We start from the raw sequence: 22556 nt of genomic DNA on the forward strand, positions 1-22556 counted from the left end.
TCATGGTAAATACATGCTGGTGTATTTCAAAGGAACAAGAACTGTGCGATAATTTTACTCCATCTTCTGTACTTTCCAACTCTTGCTGATGCAGTTAACAATCTTTGTAACTGAAGCTGGCATTTTTATTACGAGCCTGATGTAATTAGGGAAAATTAAAATACTACTTACGTTAGGTTAGGTAACTTAAAACAACCATATTTAATTTTCACCTGTGTAATTTGACAATGAAATGATATTAAAATAGACATAAAGCAAGGGAGACCTACTTCTGCAATTTTTCTTCTTGCAAGACATAAATGGAAGGTTTTTCCACACATCTTACTAAAATGAGATAAGTGTACAGATACCTTATTAAAAGAGCTAACAAGATGCTAATGCATTCAGTTATTGGTATTGTCTCTCCAGATGCACCTGGGATTCAAACTGTTGTATGTGAAACAAAGTTCCAAGTTTATATTAAGAGTTATTAATACATCGTGTCCTCGTTTTCCTTTTGTAGACGTGGAACTGGTGCTTTTAAATCAAGAGTGGGATTGCCAGCACCTACTCCTGTGATTAATAGTAAATATGGACTGAGAGAAACAGATAAACGATTGAACAGACTTAAAAAGTTGGGTGACAGCAGCAAAAATTCAGACAGCCAGTCCGTCAGCTCGAACACTGATGCAGATACCACTCAGGAAAAAGCTAATGCAAGTAAGTAAGGGGGAAGGCTCAGAGCGCAGCATTAAAGGTTTCCTAAAAACTTCCACCGTGATGGAATTCCTCTCTTAGCTTCAGGATGCATCAAGATACTGGTCTCGAGAACTGTAATTTATTCAGGAATCTGAAGGCAATGTCGATAGCAAATTCATCTTTTTCCTTAAGTGTTTCAAGAACAGTAGGTGGTATGTTCTTGTTCTATTTAGATCAAGAGCAAATGGTTACATGCAACATGTAATAGCAACGTGTCAGTTGAAGTTCTATCAATTATGTATGTATTTCAAAATACAGTAAACTCTCATGTGCAGTAGTATGGTTTAGGAAGGAAAAGTTAGAGTTATCTACATTCTGTATGAAAACAGTTTTTAAGTAGAGATTATTAAACAAATAGTCATTTCCTTTAGAGATCCTTTAAGTTGGGCAGCTATTCGCTCTCTGCATCCAAGAGTGATAGTTCAGGTACCTATTCTGAAGTGAAAGTGCACAGTTAGTCATCTCAGAAGAAGTTGGAAGGGGTTTTTGTTTGTGATGCTCCTGAGGGACTTGTCTTCATGGATCAGTGAGTATCATTTATTTACTTTCCCCCTTTCCGTGCCACTGCCACCCTCAGCATAGGCAAAACATAAATAACTTAAACTTTGACTTAAGTAGCAGACAGGATTGAAGCCACATAAAATATTTTGGTTCCGTCCACTGCTGTAGTACTTAAAAAGTGCCTCCCAGAACCCTCTTACGATCACTTAATGACAAAACTTCAGAGCTGCAGCTTTGCTTAGGCAGCTGGATCTCCTTTGATTACCACTGTAGGTAACAGGCACCTGGGTACCTGGAACGGAAACAGTGATAGGAGTTAAGAGTTTTGGTTTGTTTTGGTTTTTTATTCCTCCCCAGGAGGAAGACATTCCGGGGTTAATCCTAGAGCACACTGACCCTCAGGTTTTGTGGAGTAATACTCAGCAAAAACTGTAGATAATGTGGGGTGGGTTTTTGAAAAAAATCGGTAGGAGAAGAAATTCAGGAAAACCCGAACCTGGTATACTGGCGCAGTGAGGGAAGTGTACCTGGAATTTAGGTGTGCCTTTGGCTTGTCTGACAGCTCCTTTCAGGTCGGAGTTGCAAGTTGAACAGTCTCACTCCTTACTTTCTACTGTCTTAGCCTGTTTCACAGGTGTCTAGGAAGTGCTTAAAGTAAATGAAATAATTACGGTATTTGGAAGTGGGAAACTCGGGATAAAGCAGTGCCATAACTAAACCACTTTTTTCTTTTGCAGCTAACAGAAAATCTTCAATTGGCGTAAAAAAGAACAGCAAAAATAGAACATTGACGAGACAGTCTATATCAAGAATTCCAGCATCATCAAATTCTACCTCATCTAAACTAACTCATATAAATAATTCCAGGGTACCAAAGAGACTGAAAAAGCCTGCAAAGCCTTTACTTTCAAAGATAAAGTTGAGAAATCAGTGCAAGAGGCCAGAGCAAAAGAACGCTTCTAGAAAGCTCGAAATGGGGAATTTAGTTCTCAAAGAGCCTAAAGTAGTTTTGTATAAAAACTTGCCCATTGAAAAGGATAAAGAATTGGAGGGACCAGTCAAAGTTGCAGTCTCTAGTGGATGCTTAACGAGGCATGCAGCCAGAGAACATAAACTGAATTCTGTGAAAGGTGCTCACGAGCATGGTGATATACCACCCTGCACGTACATAACAAGGAGGTCAATGAGAACAAGGATGAATTTGAAGGAGACCTCTGACACAAAGCTTGAACCAAATATGTTGGATAGCTATAAGAATAATTTGACCGGAACGCAATCGGACATTTTAGAGCAGCAGTCTCATGCGATAAACGAAAATGATGTGGCTCATGGACCATCGCATAAAGGGGAGATCAGGTGCCAGAAAAATGAGGCAGGCATGTCAAAAAAGAAATCCCGACAAGGAAAACTTGTGAAACCATCTGCAAAAACAGAAGAAACTGATACTATGCACAATACACCTGTGAAAGATGAACTACCGGATTTGATTAGTTCTCATTCAGAACTGGGAGAGAGGAATAATGGAGTGGACACACCTGTTGGCTATAAAGACTGTATCCCCGGATCTGGTGGCTGCTCTGTTGTAACGTCTGACAATTTTAAAGCAAAAGACAGCTTTAGAACTGCAAAAACTAAAAAGAAAAGACGAATCACGAGGTATGATGCACAACTTATCCTTGAAAATAGCTCTGGGATCCCTAAACTGACTCTTCGTAGGCGTCATGATAGCAGTAGCAAGGCAAATGACCAAGAAAGTGATGGAATGAATTCTTCAAAAATAAGCATCAAATTAAGTAAAGACCATGAAAAAGATAATAATTTATATGTAGCAAAGCTGAATAATGGGTTTAACTCAGGATCAGGCAATAGTTCCACAAAATTAAAAATACAGCTGAAACGCGAGGAAGAAAACAGAGGGACGTACCCTGAGGACCTTCGTGAAAATGGTGTGTGTTGTAGTGACACGCTCTCCCTTTTGGAGTCACGAATGGAGGTAGATGATTATGGTCACTATGAAGAGGAAACAGCAGATGAATCTTCATCAGAAGAGGACGATGAAGAGGAAGATGACTATGATGATGAATTTGATGACTTTATTCCTCTTCCCCCAGCGAAGAGATTAAGGCTTATTGTTGGCAAGGATTCAATAGATATTGATATTTCTTCCAGGAGGAGAGAAGATCAGTCTTTAAGGCTCAATGCATAAGCTTATAGGTCTTAAACTGACCTGGATGTCATTTTTAAAAAAAATATCAAAAATTAAAAAAAACCAAAACCCACAACAAAAAAAAAAAACCCAACAAAAATTCCATTTGATTATTCCTCAACTGAAGAACTTTCTGAAAAACTTAGTGGCAGCACTTCTTTATTGTTTATTCACCTATCAACGTAATATTGTAGAAAGTGTACAGCATACTGACTCTTCTTAAGTCTGATTTGTGCAGATTTTTATTGTACTTTTTAATAGCCTTCTTATGTGCAATTCTGAGTTAGAGGTAATGCTCTGTTGTAAAATAAAGGCTCAAGCAAAGTTATGAAATTGCATCAAATCTTTCAAATGCAGGACAATGAGAATACAGTGTGGCTACATAATTATTTTTGATCAGTAAAGAGCATTAGTTTGCTCTTACGATATTTGACTAAACAATTAAAAAAAAAATCATAGTAGCAGCATATTAAGGTTTTCTAGTATATGTTAATATCACCAGCAATGATTACAGCTTTTCGATTTATTTGCTAGATGTTTTTTCCCCCCCCCCGGAGTTTGTCAGTTTTAACACTGTATGCTGTCCCAGACGTACTGTTTGTGGCCTTTGTTATAGTAGCAAACCGTTGGTTGGAAGTCAAATTGATTTCTTTAAAGAAAAGAGGAAAAAAAAATTTGAAAAGGTGTTGACAATTTGCTGACTTTTTAGTACATTATATGTACAAGGGTAGCAGTATGCAGAATAAAAGTTTGGATATGGTGTATTTATTGCTTGTTATGTAAATTAAACACCTTGTATTTAACACTTTTCAATACTTTTAGATAAAATTGTTCTTTGCAAGAATGATTGGTGCTTATTTTTTCAAGAATTTGCTGTGAAATAATGTGATTACAACGGGCAACATTTATCCAATGAACTGCAGCTATCCTAAATTGGTTCTTCATATTTTTCTGTTGCACTTGTAAAATGCTACAAGGAATTTAAAGAAAATCTATTCACTTTAACTTATGATAGTTTTATGAAATTAAAAACAACTAAGTCACAGCTTTTGTTCTGTGGTAACCTATAAATTGTTTGTCTTTTAAGAACCAGTTGTAAAAGACTGAAAAAATATGTATATGTTGTAAATATTTGTGTGTTGTGAGAAATTTTGTCATAAGAAATTGAGATAACTTGCCAGAAGGGTTTTTAAGTTTAGAAATACATCCATGCCAATAAAATAGGAAGTTGTAAACCTAGTTTTAAACTCTGCATCAGTTGGAGTTCTTTGCTCATACGCAGTTCACTTCATACTTCAGAGTCTGCTTGATAACGATGAAGAGCGTCGGGGCAATCTGGGGCTCTTTCGGTTTTAATAAAAGGCTGTTAGGAAACTTCTGGGCACAGCGGGCTTGGTTGCGTGTCAGTCGGCTCATGTGTAAGTAACTTCTTTGAAACGGATCTAAAATGTATTTGGGATAACTGTGTGGCACTGTGGTCTATGGTGTTGGTGTTTTTGGCCATGGGTTTAGAGCGTTTATATCTCGGGGTGTAGAAACAGAAGTCGCATCGTGAAACACGTGCTGTGGAACTCGCCGAGTGCGCCGTCAGCTGCCTCCTCTTCTCCTGTCAGGTGCAGCCCCCTCTGCCCAGGAGAGCAAGAGCCTGAGTTAGGTGACCGCTGTGTTACGCAGCTGTGAAAGCCTTAGTGGAAAGGGGTGGGTGAGTTTGCCTGGGAGCTGATCATGTGGCTCGGCCCGTCTCTCTGACCCTCACTGCCATGAAGAATTTTTTCAACGAAATGCTTCCAAATGTACTTCAGTAATTTGTCAGACTGCAGATCAGGCGGTGGAGTCTGCCTTCATCTCACTTCCCTCCTGTATTCTTAGCAGAGAATTAAGGGCAGAATTAAACATAATATTTGTAATGTTGTTTTTTACAATGTCCAGCTGTTAAAGGCCAGCTGTGTCTGATGTACAGAGTGTATACATTTTCTAGAAAGAGGCAGGCCCGTATGTCATGTAGCGCACAGTCTCTCCCGTCAGGCCTGGGCTTTCGCTTCGTGGAAGAGTGAACACAGAAGCTCAGGTAGGTACGTGGACGCCTTGGAGTACTGAGCCGGCTACGGTGGGTTGTCTGGTGGGATTTTTAATTGCGCTGTATTGCATACAAATGGGTTATCAAAGGTCGGGTGACGGGGCGGATAGCTGCGGTAAGGGCTCGCTCTGTCGTAGGAAGTTTACCAGCAAACGGCCGGTGACAAGTAACAGTCGTGCAGCTCTTTCCTTGGGAGCTCACGTGGTCACCGGGTGATGCGCCCTGCGAGTGTGTGGCTGCATCAGCGAGAGAGTGGAGGGAGGCGGAACAGAGCATCTGCCCGCGGTCTGGGGTGCCCTTGCCCTTGCTTTGCTCCACGGACCATTTTCCTTGCAGCTCCCCGTCCCCCTGCTGCTCCTGCTGGCACTGGTGGGCCCTCCGGCAGCCTGGGTGGTTCTGGCTGGGGTGCCTGGTCTGCAGAACCCACGCACTGAGCGTTTGGGGGAAGGGTTGGTGCAGCCAGCAAACGCGGTTGGTACTTACTGACCCGTGTGCTCAAGGGCAAGCTTTGGGCTGGCTGAACGGCGTTGAGCGATGAAAGCAGAGCATGAAACGGGTGGTGGAAGAATTGCAAAGAATCTGCCTTCAGAAGCAATAGCTCCTTTCCTGGAGCAGGTGTTCCTCTCATAACTCGTAGTTCAGTCAGCCCCGTAATGAGAGCTGCTTTTCTTTTCCTCTGATGTGGAAATAAGTACAAGCAGCTCTTTGGGCATCAGGAACTCTGGATTGCTCTTCTTCACTGAACAGTCTTCTTGTCTTGGAGAACTTGGAACAAAAGCTTTTAGTCATTGCCAGGGTAGACAGCTCCATAGCTATGTCCTGGTACAGATTTTTGGTGTTACGGATGCCTTAAAAATAATCCAATAACCCCACCACCCCCAAGCTGATGGGGTAGGCAGGGGTTGCAGAACCCCTGTCTCTTCTATCCTTCCCCTGCTGTAGAAAATATTTTTTTTCATTGTTTCTATGTAAATTGGCAGGTCCTGATGCTTCCCTCACCTTAGTAGCAGTAGAAGATGGATGTTTGTGTCGCACATGAGAACCCGACGGGCTGGGGATGTTCCTTGCGGTCGGGATGAGGCGCTGTGAAGCTGTTCATCCTTTGGCTCTTGGGACCCTGCATAGCCTTTGTGTCTTATTTCCCAAGGGACCAGTAGGAAGAGACAAAGCAGCTGGGTGGGCGTAGGGTGCCCACAGCTCATCTAGCGAGCTGAAGCACTGGAGGGAGCGTGTTCCAGATGGGCCCTGTCGTACGTTCCGCCTAACAGGTGGTGAGGCCAGAAAGGCAGCGTTATGAGCACCCTGGAAGTGGCAACTTGGCCGCAGGTTTGTGAGCATCCTGGCCCAGGCAGCACGTGCCCAGGAACAGGTTTAGCGTGAGCTGCCCAACGCTCGGGCGGCAGGCGGGACTGTTAACCCACTCGCACCTTCAATACGGTGAATGGAGAGGGCAGGGGCAAAGGTGTTGGTTCTTCGTAAGGCAAAAACCCACACGCTGTTTCTTCACAAAACAGTGTTACGGAATTGTGAGTGTTCTTTAAAAAATAAAGGCAGCGAGCGTACAGGAGAGGGAGTGCTCCCAAGCGCTCTGCTCAAGTAGAAGCTTGCGTGGACTTACTGTAAGTGAAGTCACCGCAACATATGTTACGGTTTGATCCTACTGGATACTGTTGGTGTCAGTCCTGGAGAGAAGAGGTGACTGCTCATTGTGTTTGTCACGCATAGGGCAGTGTAACCTCTCCTGTGGTCTTTGGAGTGATAAGAAAGGTATTTTACATTTATTTGAGGAGGAGCGATTTGATTGGAAATAGCCAAACAAGAATCAAGCCTTTCGTGCTTCACATGTACAGGGACGTTTCCCTGGACATCGGGGAATTTCTGGAAAATTGCTTGTGCTGAGAAGCAGCGAAGTTCTGCCAGCAGCAGAAGCTTGTGATTGTCGAATGTTACTACAACACTGAGATGAGTCCCCCTCTGAGCCAACGCTCTCTCCTACCCCAAATGCTGCTCCAGCAAGCAGGGGAGTTTGGACTTGAAAAAACTGTGTCTGATAAAGTTGCTGTGCTTTCTCTAGGAGATTAACATGCAAGTCTGGTTGCGTTTTTTTTTTTTTTTTTTTCCCCCTCCTTCTGTCTTTCGAAGGCCGGGTTGTTTCCCAGCCCTCCACCCCCCAGTGTATTTGCTGGCGTTAGGTGTTGTCTCTATGTACCATGCATGCTCAGTTATTAGCTTGCATGAAGCTTACCATCGTCCAGTGTTACTCTTGTTCTCGGTGCATTGGCTTTAATCAGTTGCCCTGATAACTACGCCATGTTAAATGCATCCAAGGTACTCCCTGAAGTACATATTCACCTCTGCTTTTGGATGATTTGGTTTGGTTTGCATTTTTTTTCTGGGTTCTTTCTGTGGTTTGCCTCACACTGCCAGTGCGCACTCATTAAAATAAGCTCAGAAACCGAATCCCTTTGCTCCCCGCGTTTGCATGGTTGGTTGCATTTTTTAGAACAAAAGGGTAAAGGTTTGGGAGCTGTGCAGAAGAAAACTTACTGAAAATGAAAAGGAAAGTCACTTAAGTTTGCATTATATCCGCTGGTATCATGCGTACTCCTGAATTCCTTCCCTGTCGAGTATTCTCTTGCTTGGGTTGGGTTGTAAGTAAACCTGCGCCCTTGCGTAAATCTCTGCTGCTCCTTCCAAAACTGGTGATGTCCCAGGTTAGCGAGGTGACAGTAGGTTGGTGCTAACCATGTATCTGCTTTTTTTCACCTGTTGTAGGGGCTGCTTTTTTTGCCCGCCAAGGGAACTTCTGTGGCAGTCACGCTTGAGTTCACACCCCTTATTTACACTAACCCCATAAAATATTTTTATTATTACAAGGTGTATGTGGTTGTTTCAGAGTTACACCTCCTCCCCACAGGCAAAGGGGATCCATGACTTCTTCCCAGGTGGCTACGTTTGAGATGTCATTTTCCTCGGATTTGTCCTTGCGTGAAACATAACCAGAGCAGCTCCTGCCTCAGGAACAGCAGCCTCGGCAGGGGTGTCCCGCCGCTGTGGGCGCAGGTGGCCGGTGCTGACACAGGTACGGGCCAAGCGGCGCTGCTCGGGAGCTGTTTCAGCTCAGCAACCAAGGACCGGTGGGTTCATTAGTGAGTTTCTGTCAAGTGTGGAGCCATCGGCGGGTCCAACAAACCATAGATTTTTCCGCTGATGCTTTCTGATGTTCATCAGAAGTCAATTCTATTTTGTAATTAGGTTTATAGTCTTTTCTGCTCCAATTACTGTTTGGCTACCACTTTTTACAACAGAATTGGTTGTAAACCGGTAGATCTAAGGTAGAGGATGGCAGTCCCAGAAAGGCGTTGGACAGGACATGGTTCCATTCATATCCGCAAAAACCGCGCGTGTGCAGCGTTAGGGCAGGGCTGCTGGATCATTCATGGTCGGGGTTACCAGCACCTCTTGGATGATACAGGCTGACGAGACAGGAGGATGGTCCGTCCGGATCCGGGGATAGCCCTCGGAGCCATCATAGATAGCTGTCGTAGATCTACGGTGACATCCAGAAACCAAACTGCTCTTTAAATGTGGGACTGGACAAAGGTTCTGGGGATATATTAATCACTCCTGAAAATTCAGTGCATTTTCTTTTATATTTCAAAGTTGTGTATCTGTTCATAGCTGAATAACTTACGAGGTTTTTTAAATCTTAAAACCCTGTAGATGTCCCATGCATTTTCTGCATGCTGACTTCCATTTAAAACCATTTTGAAATAAAAAAATATTCTTTTTATTCTTCTGTTGGGGGGGGGGGGGCAGGGATATGTATTGAGACAGAATATGTGGGGTTTTTTTTCGTGTCCACGCTTAGCTGCCTTGTTAACTTTCATATTGAAATTGAGTGTTGTAAAATCAAGTGGAAAAATAGTTTCACAACCTGCCCCCCCCCCCCCCCCCCCCCAAAATATCAGTGCTGTTCCACACACTGTGTGTAAGGTTTAAGCCTGGAGTGAGTCCTTTTGTGTAAGTTACTCTGAATTCCAAGGCCAGTATTGAGTAGCAGAGATGATTCAGCTGCCTGGAGTAAGTGACTAATGGGAAAGGATCCCAGCTGGGGGAGTATGTTGTGTAATAAAATGAAAATCTTTTCAGGTTTATTAGATTTCTAGCAAAAAGCCCAAAGCTGTTGATATATCTACTTTTAATTTACAGCACAGGATGACAAATGAAATCTCTGGTGAAACTAACTGTATGTGTGTGTGTGTTTCAGTTATTTTGGCAGATACAAACAGCATCAAGTGTGAATTCAAGATACAAAAATAGCAGGCAAGAAATGGGAAGGGGATTAAGGAAAAGTTGAGGAACTGAAATACTATAAGTTTTCTGAATATTTTTAAAAGTTTCAAGGCAGGCTGAAAGGTAGCATCTCATCTTTATGTTAAAAAACAAACAAACCAACCAAAACCCCCAGAACTTAAAAGCCTTTTCTTTGCAGAAGAAATACACAAAACATTGATATTTTCTAGGTTTATAGTACACCAATTCTAAAGCTGTAGCTATGCGCAGGAAGCACTGATGGTGGTGTTTGTAAGTGTAGTCACTTAACGGAGAGTTTACACCACTGAGCTCAGGTCGGTTTGAGGAAACCGGGAGTATTGCTTGTAAAAGGAGCGTGTGAACATGTTGCCCGTGTGCCAGCCTTGCCTTACCGGCCGCTGCCAGAGATGGACCTTCTTGGGTCTGAGCGGTGTATCAGGGTGGCTGGGATGTGCAGGACCTGCAGAGGCTGGCAGGGAGATGAGGATGAGGAGTGTGTGGTAGGGAGGAAGGGAAAGCCCGTGCTGTCAGCTAGTGAGAACAGGCAGATTGTATCTAACCGATGATGATGATGGCTGTCCCATGCCTGCTTGTGTGCGGTGCTTCTCTGCTAGGTTGGGCAGTAATTATGCTGTCAGTAAAAGTGTTGTAATCAAATATTAAGGATAGAGTTATTAGCCTAATCAGTAATTAGTTTGTATGGGCATGGCCCTTCTCACAGCGCTGTCGGGCAGAGCACATGGATGCCCCCACATCAATGGCATCCAGCATCCGATTAAATGGTGTGCCTCCCTGCTGGGAAGTATTTGGGTCACAGGGTCCTCTGCTCGCTCCCTGCTTACCGCTTCCGTCTGGGAGTTTCATGTTTTACTCCATCTTCAGGCCCTTTCTTTAAGGGCTTTTCCATTATCACGCTTCCACCCCGTGCAGCTGACCTGACCTGCAGGCAAGGCGCACGTGCCCTGGAAAAAGATGCAGGCAAGGTGCAAATGCCCCAGAAGTGGCGCATCTACAGGGAGAGGATAGAGGTGTCTAGAGACTGGAAAAGCCACCTGAGAGCTTGCGTCTAGGACTGTGGAACTGGTCCGGTGCTCCCAGTGAGTGCTCGTGGTTGTCCTCACGCCGGTGTGGACGGGTGGTGCTGAGCATTAGCATGAGGACCACGGCAGGAGTCTGGGAGAGAGAAGGTAAAATTCAGCTCTGGTTGACATCTCTGAAACTCTGCAGTTCCAGCGGAGGGTCCTCCCTCCCCGCTCGGAGCGCAGTGTCAAAAAGCCGAGGTGTGCTCCCCCTGCCCACACGCAGCTGTGGTGGTTAATCGTTAATGGGGAAATGATTCATTTAGTGCTCTTGGTTTGACTCAGCCTTGTGAGCATGCACACAGAGCGTAACCTTTATACACAGCTCTGTCTTGCTGGGGACGGACGGACTGCTTAGATGTGTGGCTTTGCAGTTTTGCTTTGTGTGAGACCCTTTGGGATAAGAGCTGTGTGCTTTAATTGCAATTCCGTGGCACAGCCAGATTTCTTTTGAACATCACTTGAAATCTGAATTTCCTGGGTTTATCACCTTTGCTTTGAGAAAAAGGTGTTGTCCTTGTGGCTCTTTTAATCCGTAGAGTTCCTAGCTGTAGTCTTAACTGCAAAATTCAGGTTACTGGATTTTGACTGTGAGCAGTTCTCATGAACAGGATACTCACACCCTGTTCCTTTCCAAGGTGTTTGCAAAGGAATTCCTACCTTGCTAAAGAAATATTTTCCAGAAGCTGCTTTTTTTTTTTTTTTCCCCCTCTTAAGTTTGTGGAGAAACCCAAAGTGAATAAAGCTCAAAGCAATACTGTTTTTGAGGCTATAGCCGGCTTGCAAAAATATTCCAAGTTATAGAAAGGTTAAATTTAAATTGATCAACAGCAGTGCAAAATCTTTTAGCTTTGACATGTATTTTCACACAGTAACGACCTCCCATTTTTGAACAAATGAACGGAAAAACTTTTCCATCAGGCTGATGATGCTAAAGCCCCCCCCCCCCCCCCCCAAATCACTGCAGAGAAGCAGGCATTCTCAGAAACTCGCTTGAGGCATCTCACATAATTTGACCAGATGAAACTTAATCCATCTTTAGAGAAAAAGCCTCAAAGTGAATTTTAAAGAAACAAATAGGAGACTCAAACCCTGCTTTTCTGCCCCGCGAGCAAGCCAGCTGGCTTCTCTTACCTGCGCATTGCTTTAGGAGAGCAGTACTTTGCATCTGGAAGTTGCTCTGTAAATGCTTGTTGCGTTTCACTGCTTCGTCTCCCACACCTGTATTACTTACACGCTTGGCTGTTGCCAACGGGGACCTCGGGAACACTCGGCAAAATTTTACGAAGGTGCCACCTTGTTTCTCCCTGGACTTGCCGAGGACAGAGCTGGCACCCACCAGCTGTAGCTGTTGGTGCCCTTGGCTGGGCCAGGCCCTGTGCTGCTGCCTGGGCTTGGCGCGCGCCTGCAGAGCGGGGGGCTGCAGCCCCCTGCCCCCCGCACAGCACCCACCCGGCAGCAGGGTGCTGGGACGGGGCTGGCTGGCTCCAGCACGGAAGGTCCCCAAACATCCAAACGGCCGGTGCAGCTTCACTCGGGAGATGGTGGTTTCTTGTCGCCCTTCTCTGGGTTACTGGTCTGGACAAGCTTTTATCCATGGACTGTTATGTTCCCAGCACAAGGTGGCACTCACATTCCGAGGGAGGAATATCCCTTTAGGAACCAGCCGGTGTTAGTTACAAGCAGTTTGGTGCTTTATTGCTCTTTACTGTGTCATATCCCAGGAGTGCGTCTGAATGGTACTGGGGGAAGAGAACACCCAACCAGCGTGACCCGGCGGGAGGGAGCCAGCCAAGCCAGAGCAACACTCGGCAAGGGGAATCGGGAAGTAGCTTGCTCTTGCTGGTTTTAATCCTTCTGTATTCCACCTGGAGGAGGTTTCTCCTTTCGGATTTTCCAGCCTCATCCATGCCTTGAGTTACTGCTGTTCCCACAAGCCGGAATCACTGGTGTGAAGGGCACAGGCTGTGCCGCACGTCCCTGTGCCAAAGGCCCTGGGAGCGGACGAGGCGCAAGTACAGGAGGCACAGGGCTAGCAGGGAAAAAGAGTGGGAAGAGGCGAGTGGTGTAACATCCTCCTCATCGCTGAGTCTGTAGGAATCGTTTCTTGGTCAAGATCCAGCATTAACACTTGCCTCAGGAATGCTGCGTGCGTTCCTGGGGGGGAGGGGTTGCTGGCTGGTCTTACAGCTCCCAAAATCGAGTGAAAACAAGTTGGCTCTGCCTGTTTGGTTGCTACGGGTCGCTTTAAAACCAGTAAAAACCAGTGCGCAGGGGTCGCACCTCCATGCTATGAGCTGGAAGATCCCGGCCACCTAGTCAGCATCTCTTTCTGGAATACTGAACCCTCGTGTTTGATTTACTTGATATTCTCCCCCACAACGTAAGGTATTTATTATCTAAATAGTGGATTCATTTCTGTGAAGTCTTAATGAAAACTATGGAGGAATACAAGCAGCGGAAGATGTACCAAACACTGCCTGGCCTTCCCTCAGTCCAGGGTGTGCCGCCCCTGCTTGCTCTGGCAGCCCTGGCTTGCTGCTCCCACGGAAACCATGGCTTTAAACTTCAGGACTCTTATTTTTGCCTATCCCTTTTTTGGATCAAAAATGACTGAGATCAATGCAGCAATTATCTACCACGTATCTCAATGACCTATGAAGGGGATCAGAGTTACGGTGGCAAAGAGATGGAGGCGTTGGGGCACAGAAACATGAACTGGCTGCCTTAAGGGAATAGAGCCGAGCGGTGCCAGACTGAAGTGGCGCTGATCTCCTAAACCCAGTTTAAAGTGCAGAGAAGAGACCTGATGTGTCACCTTCTGTGCAGGTTTAAGCGTTCCCTGACACTGACCAGCTACTCCAGTGGTACAATGGTGTTTAGAGATGCAGGAGATGTTGACTGGCTGTTAAAAGCTGTTTGTGTGCCCCCGAACTGAACCCCAGAAGGCAAATTTTACTTCTGCAGAAAAAGAAAGCAGAACAGTGCCCAAACGCTGGTCTGCTTTGAAAGTCTGGCTGAGGTTGGGTGCTCCGGAAAGTCAAATTGGCTGACAGAAAGGAAGGTGAAGAGAGAGGAGGTGCTGCCAATTCTAAAGCGTATGCAGATGCTTCTCATCAGTGGAGAAGTGGTCGCAGGTGTCGGTGGGGTGAGCGCCCTGCGAGCTGCGCTTCTCCAGAGCTCATGAGAGAAGTGCCCCTGCCAGAAGCAGCATGCCGAGGGAAGCAGAAGGGACCTGTCCCCTGCCTCAGCCACCCAGCTTGTGTGTGTGACCTCTGGTAGAGGCAGGCCGGTGGCAAAGCACCTGAGGCACCAGCTGCCCTCCCGTGCCGCAGCCCCGGCAGCAGAGGCGCGAGCCTTGGGGGAAAGGGAGCAGCGTGGGCGCCTGGGAATCGGGCTGCTTGGCTGCTTTGGTCAGGGAAGCCTGCAACGGATAGTATTTTTTTATACTCTTGAACTTTTCCACCTTATATTTATTGCTTCTCCTGTTCCTGTTACCCTTCGCACTTGCCTTACTAGACTTGCCTTACAAGTCACCGAAGCATTTGAACTCTGGCTCCTGGTCTCTGTAAAACAAGGATGATACCACCTATTGCCTAACAAAGCCTGTAAGGCTAATAAAGCTATAAGCTCCTCAGGACAAGGGCTTTTCCTAGTTATGCAGACTTCTGTGTATGTATTATGAGTCTTGAATTAGGTAGCCATAACTCCCATAGTTAGTAAAACAATTAGACCTCTTTCCTTTTCTAGCTTACAGAAGATGTAGGGCAACAGTAACCTTCCTCTGTTCCTTTTTATCTTTTGGAAAAGCTCTTCCCCCCATACAAACCTAGCATATCTGTAGAAGTGAGACTTGTATCCATTTTATGTTGCCAAGAAGCTGCAGTTGCAGTAAGAATCTATTTAGGCTAATTAGATTTTGCAAATCCATTACGGTTCTCTTGCTGGTGCCTGCAGACAAAAACCGGTGTGCCTCTTACAGGGCCTGACCATCGCATAGGGCTTCCCAGTGCTCGGCAGGCATGAGTGCTGCTTCACTTGACCACAAACTGGTGTAAGAAGGAGGAGCCTTGGCTCTGGAAAGCAGCTGCAAAGCCAAGAGGAATGGCTGTGCGTCTTGTGACCTTTGCTGATGGCATGCGTGATTGCCCGACGTGGTATCACATGATGACCATCATAGACTGCTAAGAATCAAGCGAAGCTTTTTTTCTTCCTTGCATCACCAGGGTGAAAGCTTCCACAAAGCTGACGTAGCACGTGCAGCTCGACAAGGTGGATGACTTCGGGCAAACTCCAGGGATTTGGAAAGCGTTAGGTTTTTTGGCAGCTCTGCTACTGCTTCCTCTTTACAGGCAAACATGTCCCCCTTTTCCCCTCTGTAAAATGGAAATAACTCTTCTCTCATTTTTAATTGTGTGTATTTGAACCGTAACTTTTCCACAGCAGAGATCTTCCCCCCCTCCCCGCTCCAACTGGGCAAGGATTTAGAAGGAAGAGGCTAAAGGGGCATTAGTTGTACACCAGTATCAGCCAGTATGGTATATGCTCATGAGCTGCTAAGCTCAGCAGAGCCTTTCACCTCTCCAGGGCTGCTTCATGTGGATCTTTGCTGGCTGCTGTAACATGCCATTTTTCCAGCAGCTGGTTCTAATCTTCTTGCAGGATCTCCTGAGCTAGCTTCGCTGCGAAGATTTTAACTGGGCTTTGGTATCCTAAAAGAGGTAAAGGGTAGGTAAGTGGTGATTTATTTCTCACCACAAGAGTATGTTTCAGGATTGTCCTTCCTTTTTCTCACTTACAGACTCTGAAATTTATTTCTGTGGCTAAAAATATCAGTCCTTACCAGCAGTCATGACTGGAACTGATAATCTCTGTCCATTTCCCAGAAAAGAGGCATTTCCACTCCAACGCTCACCCTGAGAAGTGCTTGTAAGCACCTAGCTGCTGGTTTGGGAGGGGAGGGTGGTCCAGGCACTGCTTGGCAGCGCTGCCATAGCAGGGAGCAGAGGTGGCTGTGGGCTGTGCCGGCTGGAGCGGTGCTTAGCCCTGCGGTGGTGGCCTGACCACCCTGGGCTCCTCCAGCCAGGACGGAATCACGCACTGGGAAGGGCAGCGTGGGGGTCTCACACCCTGCCCTCTCTGACTGGAACCTGAAGCATGGGGACTGTCTGCCTGTGAGCTCTGTGGGAGCGTTGTTTGCTTGAAGAAATGGTTTGGATTGTGGTTATTTTTCATTTTTTTTGGCAAGATTTCCCCGGGAGAGGGAGCAGTCCACACAAATGATGTCGAGGGGAATTAATCAGCTTGTCCCAGCTCCAGCTAAACTGCATTTTCTGCGTTGCTGTGAAGTCCTTCTTTCATGCTCCTCATCCTCAACCCCTCTTCCTTCACCTTCTGACTCCTCTCATAACCCTGCCGTACCTTTGCCTGTGCTAGCCCTTTGAGGCTGGTATTCAGTGAAGACGCTTGCACCTCTTCCCATTTTAAATCATCCTTCCTACCACCAAGGCTTCTTCCAGCACCCTGTCCCACAGCCCACATCTCCTTCACTAGTCCCTGCGCCCAAGTCACTTCCCTCCCAGCGCTGTGTCCTGTGCACCCCTGGCCTGAGCCACAGAGCCAGGGCTCAGTGGCAGCTCCTGCCATCACTGTGGCGATAGTCATCAGGCAAAAGAGGAGATGCGTCAGTTCAGGAATTTGGGGCTGCCTTCGATTCTTTCAGTTCTAGCAGCAGTCACTTCCAGAGGCTTGCTGCTGCTTAGATAGCTGTTTGGAGGTTGACTGTTTTCCTAGCAAGTTGATTATATTTCCAGTGACACATGCATAGAAAACCAGAGGAAGATTAGGGGTTGTGGAGTTCAAAACCGCTGCTGCCAAAGTTCCTGTCTTCATGGTGTCTTTTGTTATATCAGGAAAAGTTCCAAAAAATGGTAGCCTAGTTACCGCTTAAAGGAAGGGTTTGTGGCTTCTTGCTGATGACTTCTTTCTTTATTCATTCCTTTCCTTTTTTTTTTTTTTTTAATAACCAAGAAGGGATATAACAGAGCTAACCTTGTGATAATCAAGCCTCTGTTGCATTGTATCTCAGTACATCTAATACAAAAACATCTACTGACATGTGCTGTGATTCTTAGTGCTGCTGTAAGCTGAACCGCTCTGGGAAAATTTCCAAGGAATAATGGGCAGAATTCTCAAGGACAAGATGAGGAGGACAGCGCAAGGAATCTGTTCAACGGCAGTCCTGGGAAATTAGTGTGGCAGGGAGGCTGTCGTAGCAGTGACTGGCATTCATAATAATGTTACTCTTTATCTCGATGTGCCAGCGGAAAGATTTAAGAGGTTTTGTGTGTGGATGACCCTCAAATTAAGGGTAAAACTGGAGTAGTGGATTTTGCAGCGCAGACTTGAAGTTCTACAGCTGTTAGGGGAATAAACGGTTTTCACTGGAGTGAGATCTGCAGCTGTCTGCTTGGAGATGGTCATCTCTGGTAAAGACATACCCTGAGACAGAAGCAGTCTTCTAAGAGCATGGCTGTGACAGTTACGTCTCTGCTGTGTGCTCTCTCTGACTGTTCGATACAAAGAAGCCTACAGACACATGCTGTGATTTTTAATGCTACTGTCAGCTGAACCACTCCGGGAAATTTTCCAGGGACCATTGGGCAGAGTTCTGAAGGACAGACTGAGAACAGTGCAAGGGACCAACGCTAAGAGCAGTGCTAGGAGGCTGCTGCGTTAGAGACGTAGTCTGAAAGGGGGCACGCTTCTAAACGTGTAGCTTCTTTTAAGTTAGTACAAGCAGGCAGGATCACGTGCTGGCAGACAGCTTGTGTTACAAACAGCCCCCAGTACTCCAACGTAACAGCATCTAGGCCCGTGACTCAGTCCCCATTTGTGTAGGTGGGTGAAGTGGGATTTCAGTTATCAAGCTGTGTCCCCCCTTTCTTTGGGTAGAGCAGTGTATTGCAGCTGCACTGTGTTGCAATTCACAAAGCGGTAGTCGGAGTATGATGGTTTACTTCTCTAGTGTTGCTCTGTCTGCTCTTAGTGAATGTTATCTAAGCCCATCAGATCATGTAGTTCATGTTGATTTTGGAGCCTGGTGGGTGATACTACCCGGCGGCCAGGGTAAACAGTTCACACTGCAGCCAAAGTTCACTCTGGCAGGTCTGAGTTGTCATCTCTACTTCCAGTTTGCATTGACAAAATGGTACGAAAAAGGCAGGGGGTTAGTGGAAGTGGGTGAGGCAGTTTAACTCGTATTGTTGATGTGTCTATTCAAAGGGCAACACCAGAGTCAGCTGAGCATGAGTAAATTCTCATTTATGAGGGCCTGACCTTAGACTCTGGACCTCCACAGCTGAAGAATCACTAAAGGGCTGCAGAACTACATTTCCACCGAAACAAGGATGACTTGAACTTCAATAGAAATGCCAGGTCCACCTCAGCTTTGTAATGTGCTCTGAGATAACAGCATGTGTTACTTCAGAGGAATCCGTTTTGCCATCTCACCAGAGACCTGTTGGCTGGTGCCATCCAAGGGCCAGTGCTCTGACAGAGCTTACATCTCCAGGAGTTTCTGTTCGAAAGACATCTCTAGGCATGGAATTCCTGCTTCCTGTTAAGGCTGGGTGCACAGCAGATTTTGTCTGTTGACATTGGCAAGACTTTTCAGGCTTCATTTCAGTGCCTTTCTAGCTCTTTGCTTGGCTGTTTCATTACTTGAGTTGCATGTCTTAAGTTCTAAAATTCTTTTCAGATGTTTTTTCTACTTACTAGCACCACACTGCCTGGATATGACTATCAGAAAGCACAACAGTGGTGCTTAAACCGTGATAGTCATGCATAGTGGGTCTCCCAGGATTTTGATTCCATCACTTTTTGCTTGAGCCTGGGTACCTGTTTAAACAAGGAGAAAAACTACCACGTAGGATAAGCTGTTGCAAAGTTCAACTGAAGTTTGGGGTGAGGCCTTAGATGGGTTCTGAGAACCAGTGGCTCTCTGACTTCTACCTGGGAGGCAAATCTATGTAGTGGAAAAGCTCCTGGTTACAGGGTTGTGATTTTGTCCCTTTGTGGAGGAGCCTAGTTAAAGGGCAGATCTCACAGTGCTGTCCGGAAGAAAAGGACGTTTGTCTGGATAGCTCTTCTCTACCGCCCAGCCTCTCCACAGGACTATGGATGAAATAAGTTTTCAATTCTACTGCGGGATAGAGAAAGCAGCCCAAGTTCACAGAGCCCAAGGGTGGCATTTTTTCGATAGTCCCAGCTGCCACATAAGCCAATGGCAGATTCGTCCCCGACCTCCACGGTAGCGGCACTAAGCCAACATTGTATGCTCCAGCAAATCATTCCCTCAGGCTCCATAAATCCTGTGCTGTTGTCCTGCTTCTGGGGCGGTGAGAGGACACCCTGTGTCAGCGTGCTCTGAGAGCAAACTATGCAGCAGGGGTGGCAACAGTGTTTTAAGCTGCTAAACTCAGCATGCAGGGATGGAGCTGAATGCCTAATTGAGAAATATCAATGCCCAGACCACTGCCAGTGAGCGAGCGTCGCTTGTCTGGTTTGGCATTTGCAGAAGTGCATGTTGCCACTCTCGCTGCAGAACACGGGGCTGTGGAAAATGGAGGTTTCTTGACCTGTTAATCGGGGAGAGACACAGCAGCTGACGCTATAGACTACCCTTATGCTTGGCTGGAAACACTACTTGCTGTTTTAAGCTGAACACAGCCTCCTAACCTATTCTGCTCTGTTTCTCATCTGCTATTATATTCAGTGTACAGAAGCCTTTTTCGTTATGAACTGAGATACTATGTGAGAACACATCTTCCCCCAGAGCAGAAGGCCAGCAAGTCTCTTTGCAATGGCTTCCACAGAGGGACAGCAAAAACACTGGTCAGGTTTGAAGGCTTTGGTTTCTCCAGCTTCTAAGAACTTCCTCTCTTTCAGATGCTCTGGAAAATACATCAAGACTGGATGAGTTAGCAAGCGAGACAACAGAGAGGCTGTGTGGCACCTGCATGAAAGATGGCAACAGGAGAAGGGGGAGGCAGAAAGCATGGGACAAGAACAGAGATAAGAGTGACCTTGACAGGAGAGGATAACAGGTAGTGATGGCTCAGGAGATGGAAGTGCAATAGGCACTGGAAAGGGAAGACCTTGGAAAGATTAACAAGACTAAACTGTACTGAGGAGGAGGGGCCATGCACTGAGGTTTCCAGGCAGCTGTGCAACCATTTTCTCATGCAGTGAAGGAGATAAAAACATACACCGTGTGGTAGAAAGCAGAAATCCAAGAGCAAGGGATTTTTCTGTTTCCTCCCCCAGTTTTGTGAAAAAAGTTTGCCCTTTCTCTGGAGTTGCTAACTTTTCTTCTAGAAGCTACTTCCTTCAGAAGGCATGGTCAATTTTGCAGTTCCTCAGAGTGCAGATTTTAATTACACATCTCAGTATAATGCCTTTGTTTGGAGAAGTGTTGTGCAAAAACTGACATCTGAGTTTTTACAGCTGGCAGAGCAATAATGATTTAAAGGAAATTCCTCTCCCTATACAAGTCAAGGCATGCCGAATTCACCCTTCCCCAGAAGCTTGTGTCACCATCCATGCAAGCAAAGCAACTAGTCTGGGCAGGTGACATTTCTCATCTGCTTTGAAGTTCCAGTCAGTGGCGGATCAGACCCACTCAGGGACTGAGTGAAATCTGTCCTGCCAGCTCTACCACTCACTCAGCAGATTCACAGAAGACTGTAGGGTGGATGTCACTGCACCGTTGCAGTTAGTAAAACCTTGAAACTGCCCTAATTCTGCTGATTTCATTCTATCTTGGCACGCAAGAGCTCAGGTGGCCGGTTTTTACCTTCTTCCTGAAGTTCGCCCCGGTGCACATGGAGAACTGGCCCTACTTTCCCTTTGGCAATCTATGAAGGGCCCCATTACTCACCTTTCCTTCAGGGAAGCGATGAGGATGGATTCTCTTGCCTGCAGGAGCCCAAAAGAACGTGAAGCACCTGGACTGGAGGCTGCTCACCCTCCATATCCAACACCATCTTCCTTGGTATTTCCAGTCAGTCCCTACATTGAAAGAGTTTGGGGATAGGCTGATACCACCAGAAGAAAGCTGAGTTCATTCTAGCCGCCACTGACAGGCAGTGCTTCCTACGGGATGTGTCCCACATGCGTAATGGCAGCAGCTCTCAGCTTGCTCTGGTCTACATCACAGCCGGGACAAGCTCAATCCCAGATCTGCAGCTTATGGGCTCCCTTTGGCCAGATGCTTCTCAAAAGCAAGATTGTGAGGCTTGGTTGGATCAGTGACCTCAGCGAAGGCTCTGAGTATTCAGAACAAACAGCTCCTCTGGCTTAAAAGCTTTGGCAGATGCTCCTGCTTTCATGTTCACTTACTTGGCCTAAGAGGGGCTGCTTAACAGAAGACTTAAAACCCTCGCACTCTAGACAAGGTGCTTTGGTGCTGATTGCTTTTACCATATTAGAAAGCTCCTGTCCTCCAAATCATGGAGGACTACGCTTTGCTTCTTATATCCTCTTTGCTGAGCTTTTTGGGATTACTTCAGGCCTTGGAAGTCAATATGAAGGCTTGTGTTAATTTGAATGATTGCTAACTCAGGCCTTTGGCTGTTCCATGCCCACTACACCCTAGTCTATCAAAAGAGAACCACTGATGGAGGGAGAACCTGGTCCAAGAGGGTTGAAAAGCTGGAACCCTGGCATTACTGATCTCCACAGGCGTCAAGAGACCTTGGCTGTGAATTGTCAGGGGGTTTGCACAAGTTGTGAGCATGAAAGAATAACATGAGCCTTATCTGCTAAATAAACTCACTCAAGTATTATAGAGGTGCCCACGACCTGGGACGACCCTTAATACTCCACAGCACTGGCTGCACGTGAAGTGGTTAAGTGCATGACTGATGTGTAGATGCGAGCCAGCAAGGGATGCTTAGGATTCTCCATTTCTTATGCTGAATTGCAGGAGAAGAGTGAGCTGGCTCTGTAGTATGGGATGTAAGAGCCTTGGGATACTTAGGGGAATAGCACAGGAAAGAGGGTTAGAGAAGGAAAGGCTGGAATTCAATGGTCTCCAAAGAGGATGCAGATTATGAAAGGGGGAGGGAGACGTGCTTTAAGGCAGAGAGATCAGCAAGCACTAAGGTGTGTGCTGATAGCAATAAACAAGCTGCTTGTGTTTTGGCTGAGGGGAGTTGCCTCACTAGTCTCAGCTGAGACAGTGGAAGAAAAGCAGCAACAGAGCTGAGTAAAGAATGGGACGCTGGGAGAGAAGAAAATCGGGAAGCAATTGAATTACTATAAGGTGGTACAGGAGTCAAAGGGCACACAGTAGCAGTGTGTAATCACAGCTGAACAGCTCTCATCAGGCCAGTCATCTGTCTGCCTTTCAGCCCGCTTTTGGTTTTCATCTCACTTATTTTGTCCTCCCCCACCTCTTCTTCCTGAGTCAAGAAGTGGATGTTCTGTTTACAGAAGTGGATGTTTCCTCCATATGAAGTGCTAAAGCTGCATGTCACTTCTCCTGGGTGCTCCCCTCTCCTTGTACATTTATTTAACAGCAGCAAACACTTTTCATTTAGAGATGCTGCTGTAGTTCACAGAGTTCCGCTGGACA

The 22556-nt window shown here is 46.1% G+C and overlaps 2 protein-coding genes across 6 annotated transcripts in view; one reads left to right on the forward strand and one right to left on the reverse strand.

Moving 5' to 3' along the window:
• Nucleotides 1–4684, forward strand: part of KMT5B (lysine methyltransferase 5B) — a 30413-nt gene extending 25729 nt beyond the window's left edge. For both annotated transcript variants that reach the window (XM_080405514.1, XM_080405515.1), the window contains 2 exons: nucleotides 503–699; nucleotides 1977–4684. In XM_080405514.1, coding sequence (XP_080261640.1) covers nucleotides 503–699; nucleotides 1977–3445 — 1666 coding nt within the window. In that variant the 3' untranslated portion in view covers nucleotides 3446–4684. The remainder of the gene's footprint in view (nucleotides 1–502; nucleotides 700–1976) is intronic.
• Nucleotides 3366–22556, reverse strand: part of LOC308070882 (uncharacterized protein) — a 37347-nt gene continuing 18156 nt past the window's right edge. Inside the window, exons 3-5 of one of the 4 annotated variants that reach the window (XR_013930889.1) lie at nucleotides 10682–20989; nucleotides 10232–10308; nucleotides 3366–9072 (exon numbers count right to left, since the gene is read on the reverse strand). The gene's annotated coding sequence lies outside the window, so the exon portion shown is untranslated. Of the gene's footprint in view, nucleotides 20990–22556 lie in introns of all 4 variants that reach the window. The other 3 variants (XR_013930888.1, XR_013930890.1, XR_013930891.1) reach the window with 3 other exon arrangements.

This window comes from Falco punctatus (genome assembly GCF_963210335.1).
Source record: "Falco punctatus genome assembly, chromosome: 10".
Classification (NCBI taxonomy): domain Eukaryota; kingdom Metazoa; phylum Chordata; class Aves; order Falconiformes; family Falconidae; genus Falco; species Falco punctatus.